General features: G+C 40.4%; 1 protein-coding gene across 5 annotated transcripts in view; it reads right to left on the bottom strand.

Annotated features, from left to right (window-relative positions):
- Nucleotides 1-769: 769 nt before the first annotated feature.
- ZMYND11 (zinc finger MYND-type containing 11) overlaps nt 770-20,878 on the bottom strand; it is a 105,405-nt gene continuing 85,296 nt past the window's right edge. For all 5 annotated transcript variants that reach the window (XM_036398265.1, XM_036398283.1, XM_036398292.1 and 2 more), the window contains 11 exons: nt 19,895-19,972; nt 19,445-19,537; nt 17,901-17,988; nt 16,736-16,791; nt 15,875-15,952; nt 15,213-15,331; nt 13,163-13,370; nt 11,227-11,295; nt 9,122-9,394; nt 7,852-8,037; nt 770-3,214 (listed from right to left, as the gene is read on the bottom strand). In XM_036398265.1, the coding sequence (XP_036254158.1) occupies nt 3,092-3,214; nt 7,852-8,037; nt 9,122-9,394; nt 11,227-11,295; nt 13,163-13,370; nt 15,213-15,331; nt 15,875-15,952; nt 16,736-16,791; nt 17,901-17,988; nt 19,445-19,537; nt 19,895-19,972 (1,371 nt within the window). In that variant the 3' untranslated portion in view covers nt 770-3,091. The remainder of the gene's footprint in view (nt 3,215-7,851; nt 8,038-9,121; nt 9,395-11,226; nt 11,296-13,162; nt 13,371-15,212; nt 15,332-15,874; nt 15,953-16,735; nt 16,792-17,900; nt 17,989-19,444; nt 19,538-19,894; nt 19,973-20,878) is intronic.

The following is a 20,878-nucleotide window of genomic DNA, read 5'->3' as shown; positions in this document are numbered from 1 at the left end:
ATTGGCCATTAATTAGAACAACCACATGAGACCAATCCCAGATGCACCTGTTGCATTCCACAGCAGCAGATAACCATTGGTTACATTTTGTTCCTGAGGCCTCTCAGCTTCTCAGGAGGAAGAATCCTAAGGAAAGGCTTTTTCATGAAACATGTCTGTGACACTGAATTCCTGGTGGAGTTCCAGGATGACCCCCTCTGCCTCCAGCCCTTTCTCTTGGGTGGCTGCAGCACATTCTCCATGGGCCCTCGGCTCCCTCAGACACCGCAGTGGCACCAAGAGGGGCTTCACAAGAGTGGTTCTGGCTGCTCAGGCTTGGCAGGAGAAACCCTGCTGCACTCAGGGGATGCTGGGCTCATGCAGTCCCTCCAGAGGGAATTCACTGATAAATCCCAGCACAGGCAGAGGCTCAGGGCTGTGACAGCTCAGGGGGGAGGCAGAGCATGGCCTCTGGTGAGGGCAAAGTGGGGCTGAGCCCAGCCTGGCTGCTGCCAGTGCAGGACCTGGCTCTAAAACCAGGACTTGTGGTGACTGGCCCTGCCTGGGCTGGAAGGATTCACTGTCAGTGCTGAGAGCCATGTTAAATGCTGAGACCCTCCCTGGCCCTGCTGGCTCCCCTGAGTCAGGACCAAGGCTCCTGGGAGCTCAGGCACAGCTCCCCATGGGCAGCCCCAGCCTCCCTTGGTGAGGACAACACTAACAGCAGCCTCATGCCTCCCCACCCCAGGACGTGAGAGCAACTGGCCAAAATCAACACAGACACATTCACTGAGGGGTTTTTTTTAAATACATTTATTAACCAATGTTAACACATTAAATGACTCTATATATTGCTAGTCAGAGCAGCTTACAAAATGCCAGAATGCATCATAAACTGGACAGCCACAATGAATAATTACAATGTGCATAGTGGCTAAGCTCAACACTTTAATATAGCTTTATGATTTGCAGAAAAAATTAATTTTAAATCATGGTTCCTAAAACAATCAATTGTAATTTTACCTAAAACTTATACAAAACCAGGCCACAATCTTTTTTTTTTGTTTTGTTTTTTTTCTTTAAAACACACAGTTTTCACGCTGTAGTAACTTGGAAATGTGCAACCGTGTCAACAGAGACAAAAAAGCCAAAGTAACACGAATCTTACTTTCATGCAGCTATCAGTTAAATATTACATATTCTGGAATGATTTTACACCAAAAATATTTCCACAATACTTGCTTTCATAGGGGTGGATCGAAGTTTTGGAACTTGTAAAGTAATCGAACAAGATTGATTTTTAGTTGTGAAGTGTTTTACAGTCACAACACAGAGGCGACAAAAGTTAATTACACATTTATCAGGCAATAATGCAGCTGTGGTAATACAAGTTACCATCTACTTACTATTTTTTCCAATCGACTTGCCACTTAATTTCTGCAACATATTGGGCTTTATTTGGCAGTATCTAGTCAATTAACTTATATCACCACTGTAAGTAAAAAAGGTCAGAATTTCAGTGGTAGTTCACAGAAGTCTTAGTTATATTTTTGTCTTTACAATGACCCTGACAAATCCTAGAGAAAACTTTTTTAAAGGCTTTCCTCCTGATTCTTCAGCTTCCATCGTTCCATCATGTAATTGCTTTCAATAAATATCAAAGATCTAAATAAATATTTACAAATTATTCCTCTAACTTCTCAAAAAATAGCTGGATGATTAATGGGCATATGACTCAGTCTAAGACCAATCTTTGAAAGAAACTAAAATGTGGAGACACTTTAAAAGAAAAGCTATTTAAGTAAGCTTTACATCTATTTAAAAAATTGTCTCTGAACATGGATGCAATTCATATATCTATATATAAAACAAACAAAAAGAAAATCATTTTTCAACTATCGATCCATTCCTATTGGTAATGCTTCTTAATCCAGACATTCCGCAAAATACAGACTTTTTACAAATCACGGCATCTTTAATACAAGAAAATTAACATGCATTATTCTTCATTCTGAGTACAGTGATGGAGCTCATTATTAGGCAATGACCCATTACTACAAACATAACGGCTTCTGTGAAACTTAAGTGCTTTTTCTCCTTTTCTTATCAGTTACAATGGACCAGGTGACACCAGATCAGAGGTGGTCAAATGACATTGAGTTGGGGAGGCTGAAGGGGGGCGCAACAAAGTAATTTGTATGCCTCAAAATTCCAAGTATGAATAAAGGTAGTTGGGTTTTTTGTTTGTCTGTTTGTTGTTTTTTTTTTTTGGCTTTTTCTTATTCTTGTTATAAGCACTCATGTTAGAACAAAGACGAAATGTGCAAACTTCAAAATTTAAATATTCATTTTTCTCTAAGATCCAGCTCAGTAAAAGATTACCCCAGTTCCCTGTGATTTTAAACTACAAGATCAAAGCTAATATTTTGTTATAAAAGTTATATATTGAAAAGAAATAATGAAAATAAAACACAGTTGGGAAATATTTAAGAAAAAATATGCAGGACTAGCACCTGCTGTGTCAACCCTGTTCCCTAAATTCAATCATGTACCCACTGGTATAACCAATAGATAATGCCTTTAAACAGTAAAATTAAGCTGAACAAAACCAGCTCAACAAGGTTAAGAAATAAACGTTACATCAAGGTAGTATGCTTCGTTTTTCTGAAACAGTTCTGTACTTCTTACATTCAGAACTAGTTTTTAAATGTTTTTTAAACATGTTAAACTTTTAACTTTTGTTAAACTTGCATCATTTTTTTGTTTTTAGATCTGCTGTTTTTAAAGATTAAAATCTCTGTAAAACCTAAAAATGTCTTAAAATTTGCTGAAAATGCAACAAATCCTCTAGTTTAAAATTATTTGAAGTAACCTGCTCCGACAGATGTTCAATTCATTTTGCCAACAAAATTTTGGAGGAGGATTTTTAACAGAAGACTGAAACAACTGTGCAAAATTTCTTCTAAGAAAGTGTTTAAAGGCTGGTGCAAAATGGGAAGCAAATTCTAAACAATTTTGGCTTTTTTTTGTTTTTTTTTTTTTTGGAAACAAAAACCGCTCTGTCTGAGAATAGCAATCATTGGGGTGGTGCTCTAGGGGAGGAGGAGCCCTTTCATCTTTTCCTGCGGCAGGTGCGTTTGTGTTCGGCATGCCAGTGCTCCTGCTGACACTTGATGGAGCAGTAGGAGGTGTTCCAGCAGCAGTGGTACATGGCCTCCTCTTCACAGTTGTAGCACTGGGGAGAACAAAAGAGATGGGATTATCCCCCTGGCAGGATCCCTCCTCATCAGCATTCCCCCAGCACATGCACAGCAATGCTCCTCTCATTTGTGCTTGGGAGCATCCAGGCATTTTTCACATGAAGAAGGCATCTTCAGCAAATCCACACAATGCTTTCCTATCTTCCAGAGTCTGGATTATTGCTTTTCCAAAAATCATCTCTCACGTAAGAAAACTCATCTCTTGGAATGGTGGAGTGACATTTTTCAGGCACACAGTGCAGGAAGCATCTTTTACCCTACATTTGTGTTATAGCACCCTGATCTATGTCTTAAAAGCTGCAATAAACCAACAGGCACTGCTGCCACAGGCTCTGCACAGGCTTGAAAATCAGTGATTGAGGTTTCTTTATAAGCCTGACTTGGCCAGAGGTTGCTGGGGAAGATCCTTTAGGTCTAGAAAATGTCAAAAGTCACAACAATAACATCCCAGGAGACAAGAATTATGGGTTTGTTATAGCCCATCTGGGGTCAGCCTGTAAGGATGTGCTGTCACCAGGGTTTGCTGACTGGCAGCCAGCACTGCCACCTCCTGAAGGGAAAACCTTGTGCTCCATCAGTGCTACTGAGCAGATCAAAAAAGTGGTTTTTCCTCCACGTCTTAGATAAACCCAAGAGGGCCCATCATACACAGGTTGGCTACCTGGGCTCTTGCCCTTTGTCCTACCTGCCAGCATTGCACAAAACTCCTGAAAGAAAGATGCTGCACAGCCTATGATTTATGCAGAATTATTTGGCTCTGGAGAAAGCTGCAGCAAAGATGATTTCTACCTCGGAACACAGAGAACAGCTCCAGCTTTCTGATAGCTGGAAGAGCTGCTTGGAAAATAACCCTGTGGCCTCTGGGGAAACAAGCAAGGGAAGGCAACAAGCTGGTCAGCACCAAGGGTGCCATCAAGGAGGGACAGCACCCACACAGTGCCCTGTCTCCAGGCAGGTTTATGCCCCTTAAGGCAGTGCTGCAAAAGCATGAACTGTCATTTTGACAAAAGTCCATAAAGTAAGGTGGCATTGCTGCTTAAGGCACCATTTATACTTCTGCATCCTGGAGAGTCAGCTTCTAATGACCTCAGATTTGTCTTTCTGAATTTGGTCTGCTCAAAATCAGGAGGCATCTTTAGGAATCCAGTCTGAAAAGCTTACTGTGTGATGGGGAACAGGGGGAAGGATATCACACAGTCTGTGCAGGCTGCTATCAAACCACAGAATAACACACAATTTAATTTTTATGTCCTGTCTAGCTACAGCTTTGCTAATAAAACAGAGAATTACAAAGGAAACAAACCCAACTGCCTCAAAAGAAAAACCACAACAACCCACACTACTGCAAGACAGATCCAAGAAAGCCAACATTTACATTGGCTAAACTGATAACCATTTATTTACATCAGCAATAAAAGGACTGCCCTAGCTGTGTGAGAAGGGAACCTCTCCATTTTCCTTTCATAATTTAGCTCCTGGGAAGTTTATTTGTAAAAATATCTGCAAACAAGTGTCCTCTTGAGAGCTGTTTTCCTGGTTCTTCATGTTGCTGGCTGCCCACAGGCCTGTGGGAGCCATCAGGATCATCTGCTGGAAAGGTGCAGGGAACAGCTGTGGCTCTCCATTATGTACAGCATGGGCCTCAGCCCAGAGACCAAATTCACATCTGCTGGCTTGGAGAGATCAAAAAATGCTACAGCAGGAGAGGACAACTGATCTGTGGGTCCTGCACTTCCCGTTACATATGCTGGCCATAAGTGTGGGATGTAAATCTCCACTTACAAAGGGAAAATAGTGTCATCTGTGCTGGTACCAGCACATGTGGCACTGGAGGCAAAATGCCAGCTGGCCTCAGGCCTCCTCTTTTCTTTGTATTTTCCTCTTTCCTTTGTATTTTCCTCTTTCTAAACATTATCAATCACTTGGGGTTTTGTTTCAGACAGTACACATCACAGACAATGCTCATTCACTTAAAGACCACCTGTTGCAAGTTAAAATAAAAATGTATGTGTAAATAGATTTGAAAGAGAAAAAAGTTAAAAGCTGTCAATGGAAATTACCTATGCACCAATTTAAATGAGTCTTATACAAAAGTAAAAGAATTTGGAGAAACTAAAACAGAAACATTGTCAAGACCAGCACTCCAGCCTGAACCCTGGAGGCCATGGAGGTGCATAATCTCATTATTGTTACTGCTGCCTTTACACTCCTTCCTTTTCTTTGCTATTTACTTGAGGTATCTGTATGAAACCCAAATTTTCTGAAGGTATAAAAATGAAATTGGGCTAAGCCAATTGTGACCAGCTAGAGAAAGAGAACTGTTATTCTTTAACTATGCATTAGTATTCTGAGGGCTGAAGCACATCTCATGTCCCTGTACACCACCAGCAAAATGATCCCTTTATCCCAACTGGACTTGGTTTTAGGTATAAGAAAAAGACAAAATACAGTGTGAATAATAGCAGCTGTATTCCCAAGCATAGACAAGAGCATTACACAAAACCAGAGGTCTCTGCTCCTAATTAAAAAGCAAAGCCACCAAAACTCATTTAGTATGTGTGTTAATTACATGAGATTTTGGTAAGGAGGTATCATTATAATAGCAGCACACAAGTGCAGTACTACACACCAGGGACTGTCATTAGTACCACTGAAGGAAGAATCACTGGGGATTGTGTAATTGGACCAAGTCCAGCTGCCTGGGGCTGTGTGTTGGCAGGCAGATCCATCAGCTTGAATGCAGAGGTGTTTATCCTGACCCTCCCTCTCCTGCCACATGCAAACCAGCTGCCTGCATGATGCCTTCATTTAGGGTGGTGATTGACAGATAGTTTGAGGCCACAGAAATAGGCAAGATTGTCAAATACTCTTTCTATCTTTTGATTGTTTTGCTCAGTAGAGAAGCTTTATGCCCTCATTAATAAATTCAGTGATGTGGTACCAGGGCATTTTTTGATTAGTCTGAAGGATATGGTAAAGGCACATTGGAGCAGATAACTCCAGTCAGTCTCTCTTGAAAATTCTACCTTCAAAACTCCCAAAAAGCAGCTAGAGCTAAGAGTCCAGCCTCACAATGATGTTATTGTGCCCCAGCATGTCAGCTGAATGGTGACAGTGGTTCACATGTGTGCTCTTCACTCCTGACAGAACAGAGGTAATTTGACACATTCTATAGTGGGCAAAGGCAATTCCATTTCCCTCTCCAGTGCCACAGGTGAGCACATGCACACAGCCCCAGCAGCTGGTGACACACTGAACACAGTCACTCCATCAAGTCAGTCAAAAACAACTTCTCTGGTCTGCAGAGACAGGTAGACAGGGAGGAATTCTCTTATTGACAGAGACCCAAGCACTGCACCATCATAACACCCACAGTAAAACCTCTGTGAAGAACAGAAATGAAGACTACAGGAGCTCTGCCATTTGAAGCAATTACTCTCTTTCCAAAAACCAAACTCATAACTGTGATAGTCAGTGACTGACTGTCTTGCCTGAGTATTTTTTCCACTCCTCTCCTGAGCAGAGTTTTCCCTGCAGGGACCATTGTTTCATGTGAGCACAGGGACTAATGAGGCTGAGCAGCAGCAAAACAGCTTTTGTAGCAGACGGCAAATGGGGCTGCAGGGGGTGGCAGCACTGGCTGTCCCTTGGCTGGTGCCATCTCCTGGAGGCTCCTGCTCCTTTCCAGCCCCACCAGTGCTACAATCCTGTGCCCACACCTCTGTGTGTTACAGACAACTGTCACAGTGCTGTGGGACTTCCTCAGTGATGGCTCTTGCTCCCCTGTTCTGTGAAAATTAACAAAGGAATAGCAAAGTCTGTGTGTGTGCCAGGTCCCAGCTCCTGGGCAGAGCAGTTTCCACCTGCCCTCTGCTCCTGGCAAGCAGCACAGTTTATGGTTCTTGCAGTGTTTGGCTAGGTGCTGTACAGCCATGTGGGAGGACACACTCCAGCCTGAGAAAACACCAGCCACAATCCAAATATAAGCAGGGGAAAGTTTGTGGTGTGTAACAGAACAGTAAGATGTCTATTCTCACTTTTCTAGAGAGCACACCAACATGGTTTTTGTAGTGTAAACTACAAAAACTCTGGTGCTGCAGAGTTGCACTTAAGGACCAAACAAGAGAGGAATACATTTCAGAATGTCATGTCTTAAATATAAAGGAATATAAAAAAGCTATAGAAAAAGCAAGGAGAGGAAAAGGCCAAAAGGATATCACTAACAGCCTTATTAGCAGGGGAATTCAAATTGATGCAGCCAGATATTGTACCCTCTGAGGTCTCAAGATCAAAGGAGTGTGAACATAATGCAAAGCATGTCTTATACAGAGTAAAAATGCATTTAGAAAAAAATATTTTTGATACTAAGATCTGATTGGACTTGAGAAGATGTTGCTGTTAGCACTAACAAATTGAGATGGAAAGTAATCAAAACACCAAGCTCAAATTTGGAGAAGATTTGAAACAATTATATGAAGGAGAAAGCCTTAATGCTGAAAGAACAGTGAAAGAGCAGTGCAGTTAAAAGCAAGGAAGAAAACCCCTTCAACTGCCTGCAGGATGCATGATACATTTCCACTTAACTCTCTTGTGATAAATTTTTGACACTTACCCACTGCTTCTTCTTGGTCTGGGAAATCAGTTGCTTGTGCTGACCTGCTAGTTTCTTAATTTCTTCTAAAAATTCTTCTTTGCACTTCTCCTTTACCTGCTTGCACTTCCTGTCCATCTCTCCTTGTGCATTGGCCACAGCTTTGCTCACAGCCTGCCTTTTCTCCTCCTCCATCTCCGTGCGCAGCTGCCAAAGACAGTCAGCAAAACAAGTCAAGGGACAGCTCTTGGAGTTAAAAGTGTCTTAATTAAACCTCTACTCTTTAAAAATCTGTTACTGATGCAGGTGGGGTCACCTAATTAGAGACTTCTCCTATTTAGGAAATAAAAAATTGCTCAATTAGAGATATAACAAAATCAGATTTAATCAAAATAAAAATGTCACTGTGTTTCTACTCTGCTAGGCATCTACAATAACAGCTAAATAAGTTCTATGCATATTTGCTCAATCAGTTTATAAATTTGCTCAATCAGTTAATTTATTTCTCTTTAAAATATTTTGTTTTTTCCAAATCTACAACTGCATATAAATCTACAGCAAGTACACAATGGAAAATACAAAATAGAACATCCCTGAGTTCAATAAGAGGTATTTATTTATTTATTTTAGTGTTCATTGTCAGTGAGGTTCCTTTGCCCTTGCTCAGGTATCTAAACATTTGGTGTCTTAATCCTACAGGATTAACACTTGAACTCCCTAGGTTCATTTCACAGTCCTTCATCCAGAAGGAAATTCATCTTATCTTAAGACAGGTACTTAAGAGAGTTAGACAAATCATCCAAATTGCCCTGCTCTCTCTAGGCAAAGGTGACCAGGTCAAGCTTAGACATTGAATTTTAAACAGGTTATTATTAGATAAGAAAACTCAAACAAATTTCAGTGACCCAATTTGATCTTTAGGTCAGAAGATGGGCAAAAGAAGAATTATTTACGATTAGCAGTTAAACAATGACATTGTTTAGAATCACACTTAACAATGGAGAGAAAGGCTTTGGCATGAATGAACAATTAGTTTCAGTTTTGGATCACAAACTGATTTCACTGGACAAGAATCAAAAAAGTCAAGAGTTTTCTGTTTAAAGTAGGTTTGTTGGTATAGAAATGGTCTAAAAAAGCAATAATGGAGACTATTTTTATGTGGTCTCATTGGAAAACGTTTTTTATTCATTTTGGTAAGAGGGGTTGTTAACAAAAATAGAAAAAAATGTGAAGAAATCCCCAAAAATCTCCTCTCCTCAACCCAGGGTAGGTGGTGTTCAACATGTGTTACCTTTTCCACTGCCTCTCGCACGACTCTCTCAGTTTCTCTTTTGTGATCAGCTTTCATCCTGTCCTTGAAATCATTAAAGATTTTGGTGTATTTGTCATGGCACATGTTCTGACACACTCCATCATTACTGGTCTGGGTGCTCCGATGCACCACTTTTGGAGAAGAGGCACTTAACTTCTTGGTCTGAGTTGAGACTGAAACTTTTTCAATGGGCTGAGGCATTGTGGGAATTTCCTGGCTTGAACTTACTGCTTCAGTTTCAGGTTCTGGCTCCTGCAGAGAAAGAACAAACTTGTAAATCAGATATCAAAATAGAACAAGTCAACCTGTTCGCTTTTCAGGTCCCCCTGAAGAAAAAATGTTATGTGAGTAAAATCAGTGTAATTAATGTGAAAGGTGTCTGCTGAAGACCTGTAGTGCTAAAGGGATGTGGGATCCTGTGGAAAACCAGCTTGAGAGTGGGCAGGCTCTTGGGTCAGGCTTTTCTGACTTCAGCCAGCCTCACCTCCCCAAAAGTAAGAAAAACCTCCAGGGCTGTGCTGACTCCTTGGGATTACTAGAGGTTTGCTAGAGATATTTCTCCCCCACAACATTCTGCCTAAAGAGACTGTAGTTGCATGACCAAGGCTCCTGGATTGTTTTGGCAAACTCTGGGCTTACTCTGACCCAACAGGCTGCCCTGGAGTCTGTGATATTCCACTGACTCCACAGAAGTGCTGCAAAGATTGATCAGTACTTCAAAGGTCCTTTGAAGATGAAAGGCTAATGAGAGTCTACGTCTTGCTTCCAATAATATGGAACTCGACTTGATGACCACAGAGGCTCTGTATAATTACACAATTATCAAGAAAGAAGTCCCTGTTACTGTAGTGTACTGTGCTGAATTCAGCTGGCTGTATTATTACAATGTAACACCAATGGCTCCTGCTCTTTAGAACAGACTGACGTTATACTCCTAGAAATGTTTATTTCTATTTGAAGTGTCTGAAGACATAAACAATTTTTTTTAATTAAAGTTACATCTTTTAATGCTCATTTAGCAGTGTAGAGACAAAGCTTTGCTCAGGACTGGACTTTGTGCCTGTCTGTGTGATGAAGCATTGCTCACACCATTTAAAAGGCTGACTGTGTATTCCCTTTTGCAATCAATTACTCTCTGAGAGGTCACTGTGATTGACTTCTGGATCACTGATCAGAGCTAAGAAGGCAAATGTTAAGACATAAATATATGAAGCAAATTACAGCATTTGCTTGACAGAAAACACAGTAAGAATGGCGAGACATCCTCCTGTAATCTCCCCATCTTGCACTCAAACCAAGTTTGTGCCCCAGGGAGCAGAGAGCGTGTCACTGTCCCCATCCATGAGGCTGCCTCCTGCAGGATCAGGTACCATGGGGAGGCAGCTGCCCGGGAATGAGGAGTGGCCGTGTCCCTGTTCCAGCCGCCACAGAGAGCTCTGCTCTACAGAGAGCTCTGCTCTACAGAGAGCTCTGCTGCTCCAGCCACTCCGTAGCTCTGCTGCCACAGTACCCGCAGCCTCCTCTGCACGGGCATCCCGAGTCCTCTGGCAGAAAACACACACATACGTGCAAATGTTTCTCAGCGTTCCTCTCAGCTGGAAGGAGGCCAGGAAAGATTCCTTGGCGGCTCGGGAAGAGATTTACGGCTCTCTCTGTAAGTGCCCCCTCGTGTACACGAGCAATAGCGCAGCCCTTGGCTCCCTGATCCAGCAAGCGGGATACACAGGGAAGCCCTGCAGACAAAGTGGGTAAGGTAGTTCATAAACTTAATAGTCTCGATTGAGCTTCCTAATTTTTGCTGTTTATGGGCTTGCTGATATCCTGAATTTGTTATTAAAAAAGTAATGTTGTAAGCTGGCTTGCTTTATTCGTGATACAGGATATTCCAATGATGACACACATTGCTTGCATTGGGAGGCACAATTACACTGGTTAGCAGGGAGTACCAAGCTGTGGGGCTGGAACTTCCAAGGCTAATACTGTAACATCACTAAAAGGTGACTGAAATTGAAGGAGTGCCCATTAAAATTTCAGACTTTTTGTACTTGGGTATCTCTACAAACACAGTAATTGAGGTTACTCACTTCTTTCTTGAGTTCCATACTCTGGTTACGTCGTCCTTTCTTTGCTCGTGGTTCCTGAGTAACCTTCAGCTGTGAACATTAAGGAAAAGCATGTTGAATCAACCCCAATACTAGTTCATTTAAGTGACTTTCATTGTAACATTACTGATGTGCCTTTTATTTGTGATTATTTGCAGTTATTTAGGGTATCAAATAGAAATGCTAATGAAATGTTCTTAAAAGAGAAGTACACACAATAAACTTTCTACATTATCACTAATGACTATGACTGCATGAAGTAATAAAATTAAAGAACAAGTTCTACCATTCAACATGCACTTGCTAAAATACTCTTAATAATTCCTTTCTTCATTGCACACACAAGTTCAAACACTTGTTTTCTGAGATATTCTGATATCAGTGACCCATACTTAGAAATCAGATCTTGTTGGATGCCAGAAAACAGCAGTGATTATAAAGACAATATAAGTATATAAATATGGTAAGATCACCCAGACTGGATTATTAATGGAGGAGTGTGGAACTTTATGCTTTAGAATAAAAGTCAGCTTGCAGCAGAAACAAGGATGAGATCTAAGTGGATGGTAATTATCTCACAGTGCTTGTAGAGAAGTTCTTATGCCTGCTTTTGAAAGATGGCTAACACTAGCTAGTCTTAGTAACAGGATATTGCAGACTACAGCAGAACAGTGAGTTTGATGGCTACTCCTGTGTTCCTGTATCTGAGAAACCAGTAAAACAGGTATAAGCATTAGCCAAGTCAAGGATGAATAGTTGGCATTGAAGAGAAAATATGTAAATGGACACTTCAGACCCTGTGACTGACACTTCTGAAAAAAAAGGGAAAATACCAGTTCTTTTATTTGTGACCATTTTCCTGTTTTATCAAAGGCTGTTGTATGACTGCGCACACGACTTTAAATAAAGGGACTAGAAAGGGGTAGCTAAGCAAACCAGGCTAAAAAATCCTAAATCCACTTTGATAAGGAACAACCTCCCACCACAACATAGAGCTTTATAAACTTTTAAGTTTTTAGTTCCAGACTGGGTGATAGACCTGTTGGACAAAAAGACAAAGGAAGAGGGTAAAAATATACTGATTTTTTTTTAAATACAGACTTAGAGCAAGGATAGGGGTTTTAAATGAGGAAAGGTGTTGCCAGGGAAAGGGCTGCCAAAGGGCTGCTACAGAGAAGCATCCTGCAAACTATGAAAATCTTACTGCCAAGTCACTAGTAGTGAATATACAACACCCTCTTGAACAATGAATGATTAGTAAAGATCAGCTATGATATGGGAATTTCCATGTGGAAATGCAAAGCTTTGGATCTTGGCCATTTGTGCTCCTTGTTAAAACAATGTGATTTTTCTTGTTTTGCAGAATTATGTTTAATGACTTTAATCAGTTGCTGGTCACCTGGTCCTCAAGTGCAATGTTTGCACCTAACTTCAGTTGGACTGCTGAAAATGTCATGGCTGGTGTTAGTTGTGGATCTGAAGGCAGAATAGAGCTCAAAGTGAACATACTCCAGCTGTGAAAAGGGTGAGCAGCCACAGGGCTGTCCCTTGACAGGACTCCAAGAAGGCAGTGTTGCAGTCCATCTGATATCTGTGACATTTGACTCGAGCATTCCTGTTTAACTTTAGAAATCTTGATCTGTCTCATCAAGGTGCTGTATGTGACAAACACTTTGAAACTTCACAAAGGTCACCCAAGAAACTGAGGAAAGAGGAAAATCTAAATTCTTACTATTACTGATAGCAAGATAGGGATATAAGGGGGAACAAGTGATAGGGAGGATAAGTCTTTGAACTCTCTTGTCCTCACAAACCTGCAGACAGAGCACAGCTAATTAACAGCACATTAATCAAAACCACATTGACTTTGTACTCTTTAATGAATTGCCCCAATTGCTAATATTGTAGCAGCACTCACTTGCTCATTGCTAGTGGAAGAGATGCTGGACTCTGCCTCCTCTTCCCCTTTGTCCTCATTCTTTGATTTCCAGAATCTGCCCTCCCGGAGGAAGCGCTGGTGCAGCTCCAGCTCATCACAGGCCTTCTTCCAGCCCATGCTGCGCTTCACGTGCAGCCGGTGGATGTTCACTGTGATGTCTTGAATGTTTTCAGAGGGGATCCAGGCCCTTTTGAATACACAGAACAGACAGTTCAGAAACATGAAATACAGGTGAAGGATCTCAACCTGAGAAAGGGACTTCAAAAGCAGTTTTTCACAATGGCCGATCACTGACAATTCCTTTTTGATTTTTTTTTAACTCAACACATTTGAAAAAATGGACTGCATGCTGTTAGACATTTTTGTTATTATAAATACTTGTTAGCTGTTGGTGCTATGGCTTAAAGTCTCTCTCATTTTTGATGAGCCACAAACCTTCCCCAGCACCATCTCTTATCTGTTCTCTTGCTAAATGCCCTGACTCAGACACAGAAACAATTTTTTTTACTGGAGGTTCATATGCTAATCCAATTTAGCTCTTCACCTCTTTCCTAAAACTGTCAGGGAATGTACTAACTCCTCACCTTGAATATAAACATTTTGTGTCCCGGGCCCCTGTCTATCAGGACTGAACTTCCATGGGGACTGTCATGCTTATTTGGACTGAATTCATGCCAGTGACATGGTTCCAAAGTTACTTTGTCCACTTAAATGTGTTCAGAGAATCCTCAGAGAGTTAGACAGGCAGGACTTGACATTCTGAGAGGTTACACCAAGCACCAGACAACACTGGACATTGGATATAGAGTCACTGCCATGCACATCTACCTAACAGATTAAATACTCAACAAATGACATGTTTGTGAAAAGATTCTTGATTCTTGCAATATAAATTTAATGTGAGTAAAGACAAAGAAACAATGCCAATTTACACCAACCAGGAGTTGGGCCTTTTGTCCAAGCCCAGCACAGTAACTAAGCAATGGCACTGCAGTTAAACATCCTTTGCCTTTTGTACCAGCACATATTTAAGAAGTTGCAAGCACCTCATCCCACTGGTGCCAGGTTCCTTTATTAAGTAATTTTAAACTGTGTGAACTTAAAGCCAAAGATAACTAATGAAATAAACTGTATTCATTAACAGATTCAAGGTAAAAGCATTCTGTGACTGAGACACCAGTAAAGATCCTTTACTTACTTTATAACTATTAGAAAGTCTTGGTAGCTCATATACAAGGTGAAAAGGTGTTATATACTGTGCAAGTTACATGAAAGCAATTTGAATAAACAGTTACTAAAACACTGTTACTGAATTGTCTAGGTCCTTTTGGGATGCACCAAAATATATAATCTCCCAACAGCCATGAATTACTTTAGAAATGTCTCTTTTCCTCACATTATAGGCATAGAAATAAAACAGTAAAATAATCCAAACCAGTACATCCACTGTCACACTGCTACAAACTTCCCAAATGCTGAAAAACCGGCTGGAGAGAGAACCAAAAGCTGATCTCTAAGAGACAAGTTTCCAGTGTAAAGAGGGATTCTCTGAAATTGCAAACTGGCTCCCAGCAGGAGGCCTGTCAATGTTCTAGCAGTGAGACACAAACATTTGTGATATATATCATGGTACCAAACCACAAAATTGTAGTGCCTCAGCTCAAATGAGAAATTGCCTGAAGTCAATACTGCTGGTAGAAGGAGTACATTTCTGTCCCATTTTCACCTTGGCCTGGATTAGGACACTGCTACACATTTGAAGAAACAGCTTAAGTTCACTTACTGTCTTTAATTAAAAAGGCATTAAGGAACATCCTTCTGGCAACTGTGGACAGAGAACCTCTGAGCCACTGAATTTAGACACTTCAGATGTGTTAGACTGAAATTTAGATTTTCTAAAACAATTATGGCAAAGTGTTCAGTATTTCTAATGCTGGCAACAAGCTGAGCCAGGATTTACAACGTGACAGATGAGATAAATTCTTTTAATATTGTTTGTAAAAAGCAGCACACGGAATTAATAAATTACCTTTGGTGGTGATGGCCAAAAAAGCGAACATCAACTTGATTGTCCTCTTTCTGCATGACTTTGGCTGGCCAAAACCCAAAGCCTTTCATTTTGGCCCAAACCAACTCATGATTAGGTATCTGGAAAAAGAAGTTGGATTTATTAGTGGATATGAAATATATTGCTATCTCCCACAAATATTCTGCTGTAACACTATGCAAGTACCTTAAGAGTTTGGTTACTGTTTGTGTCTAGTGCTATTTTCACTTTTATCTTCTTACATTTCCTTGTTAGATAGATTGCTTGGATCAACTTAAAAAACCCCCTAAAACTGCAAAGTCTGAAAAGGGTATAACTGTCTATTGAAAACAGAGATCCTAAGCAGCGTAAAAATTAACTTGTCTTTCTGGCTTCATTCAGGAGCAGAGTTTTAGTTCTGTAAGCTCCTTATTTTCTTGTGAAACTGTTGTAACTGGCTGATACCCAAGGTTTATAACCTATATTGTTATAGCTTTGAACTTCAATCAACACTTCACTTGTGTAAAATATCCAGGCTTACAGAGTCTTAACCATGCTTTTGAAACAAGCCCTGTGAAATGGAATATTCAATGCATTAATGACACCAAAACTGCAGGCTTTCATACAGAAAAGCAAACAAATAAAAATCTGTGTCAGCAACATACACAAGGATAGCAGAACCAATTGTCAGGTCGTGCATTTGACAAATAGAAACAGTTCTTGCAAAGCTGCAGTTCATCCAGCTGAAAAACAACAACAAAAAAAAGGTAAATAAGCAAAAAAAATCCTATTTATGTGATTTCAGTACCATCCCTCTCCCTTAAGTAGTAAAATTTTTCAGCCCTGCTTGCTAATTTGGTGGAGTTACTTCCGTCCATGCAAACTAAAGGTGTGAAACTGAGGTGGGCTGTGAGAGGCTGAAAGACAACCTGAAGAAACATAATTCATGTTTCAGAAAAGCCAGGCAGAGGGAGAAGACTAACTGACATATTAATGATCTATTATAGATGAAATGCAAAGAACAGTTCTTAAAATTCATCAAATATTTAAAGTACATTGTGAAAGAAGTAATTCAACTGTACAAAAGGAGAAAGTGTGCCAGCTCCTCAGTTGTATTTTTTGGTCTCCCCTGAATATGGAGAATGATGACAATTTTTTTTAATGACAATTAGCGAATTTAGTAGGACTCTCACCTCAGATTCAATTTATATTCGTAAGTACAATTATTTCTAGTCCAAATCTGTATTGCTTGATTATGTTCAAAATTAAAATTTGAATACCAGTGTTTTTAAAATTATCATCTAGTTGCAAAAAAAACCCTCAAAAAACCAACAAAACCCCAACAACAAAACCCAACCAACAACAAAAACCTAAAGAAAATGTAAAAGGAATTCTGAATCAGCTCCTAGACTATCTGAAGGAAATTTATAGTTCAATTTCACATGCTTTTTATTTTGTAATATGAAGAATAATTTCTTAGGTTTTTAAATGAATATGAAGTATCTTGGTTACTTGGTAGTACTTACTTCATGGCAGGTGTCTTTGTAAAGCATCCTTGCTATATCAGCCTGTTCACTGTCCGCTGGAAATTAAAAAGAGATGGTATAAACAATCCCAGTATGATCACAGTGCTCACAAAGATTTGCAGCTGTGACATTCATGCTATAATTGTCACGCTTAAGAAGAAAAAATATAATTTAATCACTTGGACAGCCCTTCCATTTAAAATTTTCTAACAATCAGTTCAATATTTGTTTTCTCTGTCATATTTATATGCCACAATACTACTTTTACACTGAACAATGCAAGTACACGTCTGAGGAGGAGCAGCAGCAGGGAGACACAGTTGCTCTTAATATGGGTTCAGTTCCTTTTTCTGCTTGTGTCCTAATGGCACACTCTAGTTGTTCTGAAACATCTCCTCTCTGCTCTGTGCCCTGAGTGATGCTTCACAGACTGTTTATCCCTGAGTCTCCCTTTACCCCCCTGTATTCCTCTCTTGCCATATTCACATCTCTCCCCACCAGCCCCAGTGTGAATCTCCTGGGGCTGCATTCACTGGTGCCACCCTCCTCCCAGTGCCCCTGATGGGGGCCACATCTGCAGGGGACAACCACATCCTTCCTGAGATGGTTGTGCTGGAAAACAGGACCTGGCTACAGCTTCTGGACATGGTGCTGGTGTTTTTTTACTTCCAATCAGTCACTCATTACCTTCCCAGTGCCTGGCAGCTTCTCTGATGGCTGTACCTCCACACTGCACCAGCAGCACACTCCTGGTGTGGATGTAGCTACACTTTCTGGCATAATATGGCAGATATTGCCCAAAAGTAAAAGAAATATGTCCATAGTACATCTTTCTGCTGACACAATACAGAAAACCCTACCCTACCCTAGGAAAACTTACATATATTGGCAAAAATCTGCAGTATAGACTGACCTAGGACTTTGCTGAAGAAGAAGTAGGATGGAAAAAGTGTAATTCACACTAAGAGGTTTATCCAGGGAGGATGAAAATAGTTTCTGTAGTAGGTGGCCAGAAAAGACCCTGAAAAGTCATCATGCACTTTGAATTTTAAGGGCTTTCAAATTACCTCATTCACACTTAAGACTACTTAATACCAAATTCATCCTGGACTTGTGAGTTTCCTGCAAATAAAGACAAATCAAAGCAGTAAATGTAGTATTTTACCTCCATAGAAAATCACTGTGTTGTGTAGAAGCAGTTGAGCATCTGCTTTGAACTCCTCATAACTCCTGTACTTTCCTTCATTTACTTTCTACACAAAAGAAAACACAAGGCTGTGAGAAAACTCTTCAAAGTGCTCTACCTGCTTTATGCAGAGAAGCTTTCACAGGAGTCTGCATTATGCAACACAGATCAGACACTGCTTTTCCTGCATACAAAAGGAATACTTACAACTCTTTGACATGGTTTGTTAGTACCTGAGCTTTGGCTGCCCTTTATGCAATGCCCAGAAGTAAAATAGATCCTTAGTACTTGACCAAGTTTAAAAAAGATTTTCCTGGTTGTAAGAAGGTGAAGCTGCAGTAGCTGCAGCATAAGGTGTGGTCCAGAACATTTGTTCAAACTGAAAAATGTTCCCTGAGGTGAACATTTTGTACCTTAAAATATCAGCTAGCTCCAAATCAACGTTGACTGCCTTTCAGGACTGAGCTTCCAGGATCTTCACTTGATAGTTTGTGTTATCTGATGAAAGCTGATTGTCCCAGTCTTCCAAACTCATAAAAAATGCCTACATGGAGCCATGCAATTCATTTTCTTAGTATGGCTTTGTCCAATGGGGAGTGCAGTGTTTTCAGTTGGGCTCTCTCAAGAACATCTATGACAATTCCAATTATCAAACAAAACAACATTGGCTTGTAGAATGCCATCAGAGCCAAAAGACCTTCTATGGAAGCAGGAGAAGTTGACAGAGTGAAAGGAAGGCCTGGCCTATTTTCAGGCTCAACCAGTGTTGCCAGCACTTCTAGAAAGCAGCAGTGCTGGTCTCCAAAACTGTCAGTGAAGCTATTGTTTATTTGTGCATTTTAATAATAAAACAAAGGCTCTTCACATCTGTGCTTGCAAAGGGCAAGATATACCACAGCACTGCCTACAATCCAGTTGCAGGAATGAGTAAAGATGAATATGCTGTTTATTATGATCATGTGCAGTTGATTTGTATGAGTCATGATCAGACCTTTGGCTCAGAAAAAAGGGGCAATATATTTATTAGTACTTTATTTTTGGAACAATTAATGCAAAACAGATGTTTTGGGTGAGTCTGGTTTTTCATGATCAACAAAGTGATTGGTTCTTTATGAATCATTCAGACGTTTATAAAGCTGACACCCACACAAGGGCATAGTGACTGAAATCAGAATATGGTCAAAAACATTGGGCCAGAGAAGCACACACAGGCACTTGAGTCTATACTCATTGATTAAGCTAAACAGTAATTTCTCTGAAGATTTTAGCTACCTGCAGATGCTAGTGTAACCTTAGTACAAAAGGAACTGAGGATACTCTTTGTCTGAAAACCACTGAAAATGGTTTTACTCAATTACCTATTTATGAGGAAAAGTTTGACATGTTAAACTTCCAGACCTAGTACTGGATACAATACTGAAATACTGATCACAAAGAGAATTAAACAGGATTAGGGCTTTTTAAACTTTCACTATTAAAAGACACCCAAATCAGTGTGGAAGTTAGGAAGTAAGTCAGTCTACCTCTTGGATAGTAGGAACATCAACAGCTGAGTGCACCAGCCTTCGATACATTGGGTGTTTGTTGTCCTTCCCTTTCTTGTTTAGATCTATAGCCTGAAAGGACCATGAGACAGACATTTGTTATTGCATTGAGAATCTGCTTAAAACACATAAAAGAGGATTAGAAAATGCAATAGTTTGGAATATTTCAGGTGGGGACTACACAAGGGCAAATGGGGGATCCACAACCCATGAGATTGGGTTTGTCTCACATCTGAAAAGTTCCATGTCAGAGGAGCCACAGGCCCGTGGCTCCTGGTGAGACTGATCCAAACCTCAGGGCCTGGTAAGTGTATGTGAAAACACACACAGTGCTTGTGACAGGAGAAATAAAAACCACCCTCCTGTAGCCCCCACAATGATCCTGTGCAGTGCAGCAGGGACTGAGCAAAGCCCCCAGCTCCGACTCACCCGCTCCTTCATCCGGGACACGATGAACCGCAGGTATGTGCTCATCTCTTGCTTACTTGTGTTTTTCTTCTTGATACTCTGCCAAAGAAAAACAGCATCATATCAGTATTTTAAACTGGACTTCAAAATCCAGCCAATAAACATTTCCTCAGCATTAACACTTGATTTGAAAAGGTAACTTTGACACTATTTCTTAGGAAAAATCTTTTCTGAGAAATTAGTAACACTAACACGCCACTACCACCATATCTGTTACTTTGAATTATGTCTGGGCTGAGAACTTCAGCTACAGAAAAATTGCAGGTTTTATTTCCACTTGTATCCATAATAGTTTGTCAGAACCTCTCTATAAAAAAGTGTCTAATTAGAATAAAGCAATGAAGAAAGTAATTTTAGAGAGCAGCTGAAAATTTATTTAATGGTCTTTTTATTAGCAAGGCATTAATAATTTTAGCAAAATAAGAAATAATTTAAAAAATAATATCCTGTACCATCTACAAATTATATGCTGATTAAGCAAAATGACACCATCTGGGAGGAAGACAAATTGGCTCTAGCCAGTAGAAACTCAGAGCACTTTTTACTGCTCAAGAAACAGCAGTCTGGGAGTTTTGTGGTTCTTCCTTAACAAAATTTAATCCAGATTCTGGAACACAGATCACTACTTTTTAGCAGTTCAGGGTCCAGAGCTTTCCCTTCTCATTTTAGACTATTATAGAGACTTACCCCACCCTTCAAAGTATAACCAGGCTAGTTGGAACCCTGCATACCAAAAATGTGCTGCTAGAGAGAAGGTGTCTCTGCAAATGCCTAATGTGCTCTTACAAAGCAGTCAATCCTTTCCGATCCCTGTGCACGGCTCTGCAGAGCTACAGCAGCTGCCTGCAAAGTGCTACCTCCTCCCTGCTTTCACCTACAGTAGCTCTCCCAAACAAAAGCACAGTGAAATAACAGCATGGGTTGTTTCTATTATCCTATTATCTA

Source organism: Molothrus ater, chromosome 1 (genome assembly GCF_012460135.2).
Source record: "Molothrus ater isolate BHLD 08-10-18 breed brown headed cowbird chromosome 1, BPBGC_Mater_1.1, whole genome shotgun sequence".
NCBI classification, from domain to species: domain Eukaryota; kingdom Metazoa; phylum Chordata; class Aves; order Passeriformes; family Icteridae; genus Molothrus; species Molothrus ater.
The sequence above is the reverse complement of the archived record's forward strand: the minus strand, read 5'-3'. Positions and strand labels throughout refer to the sequence as shown.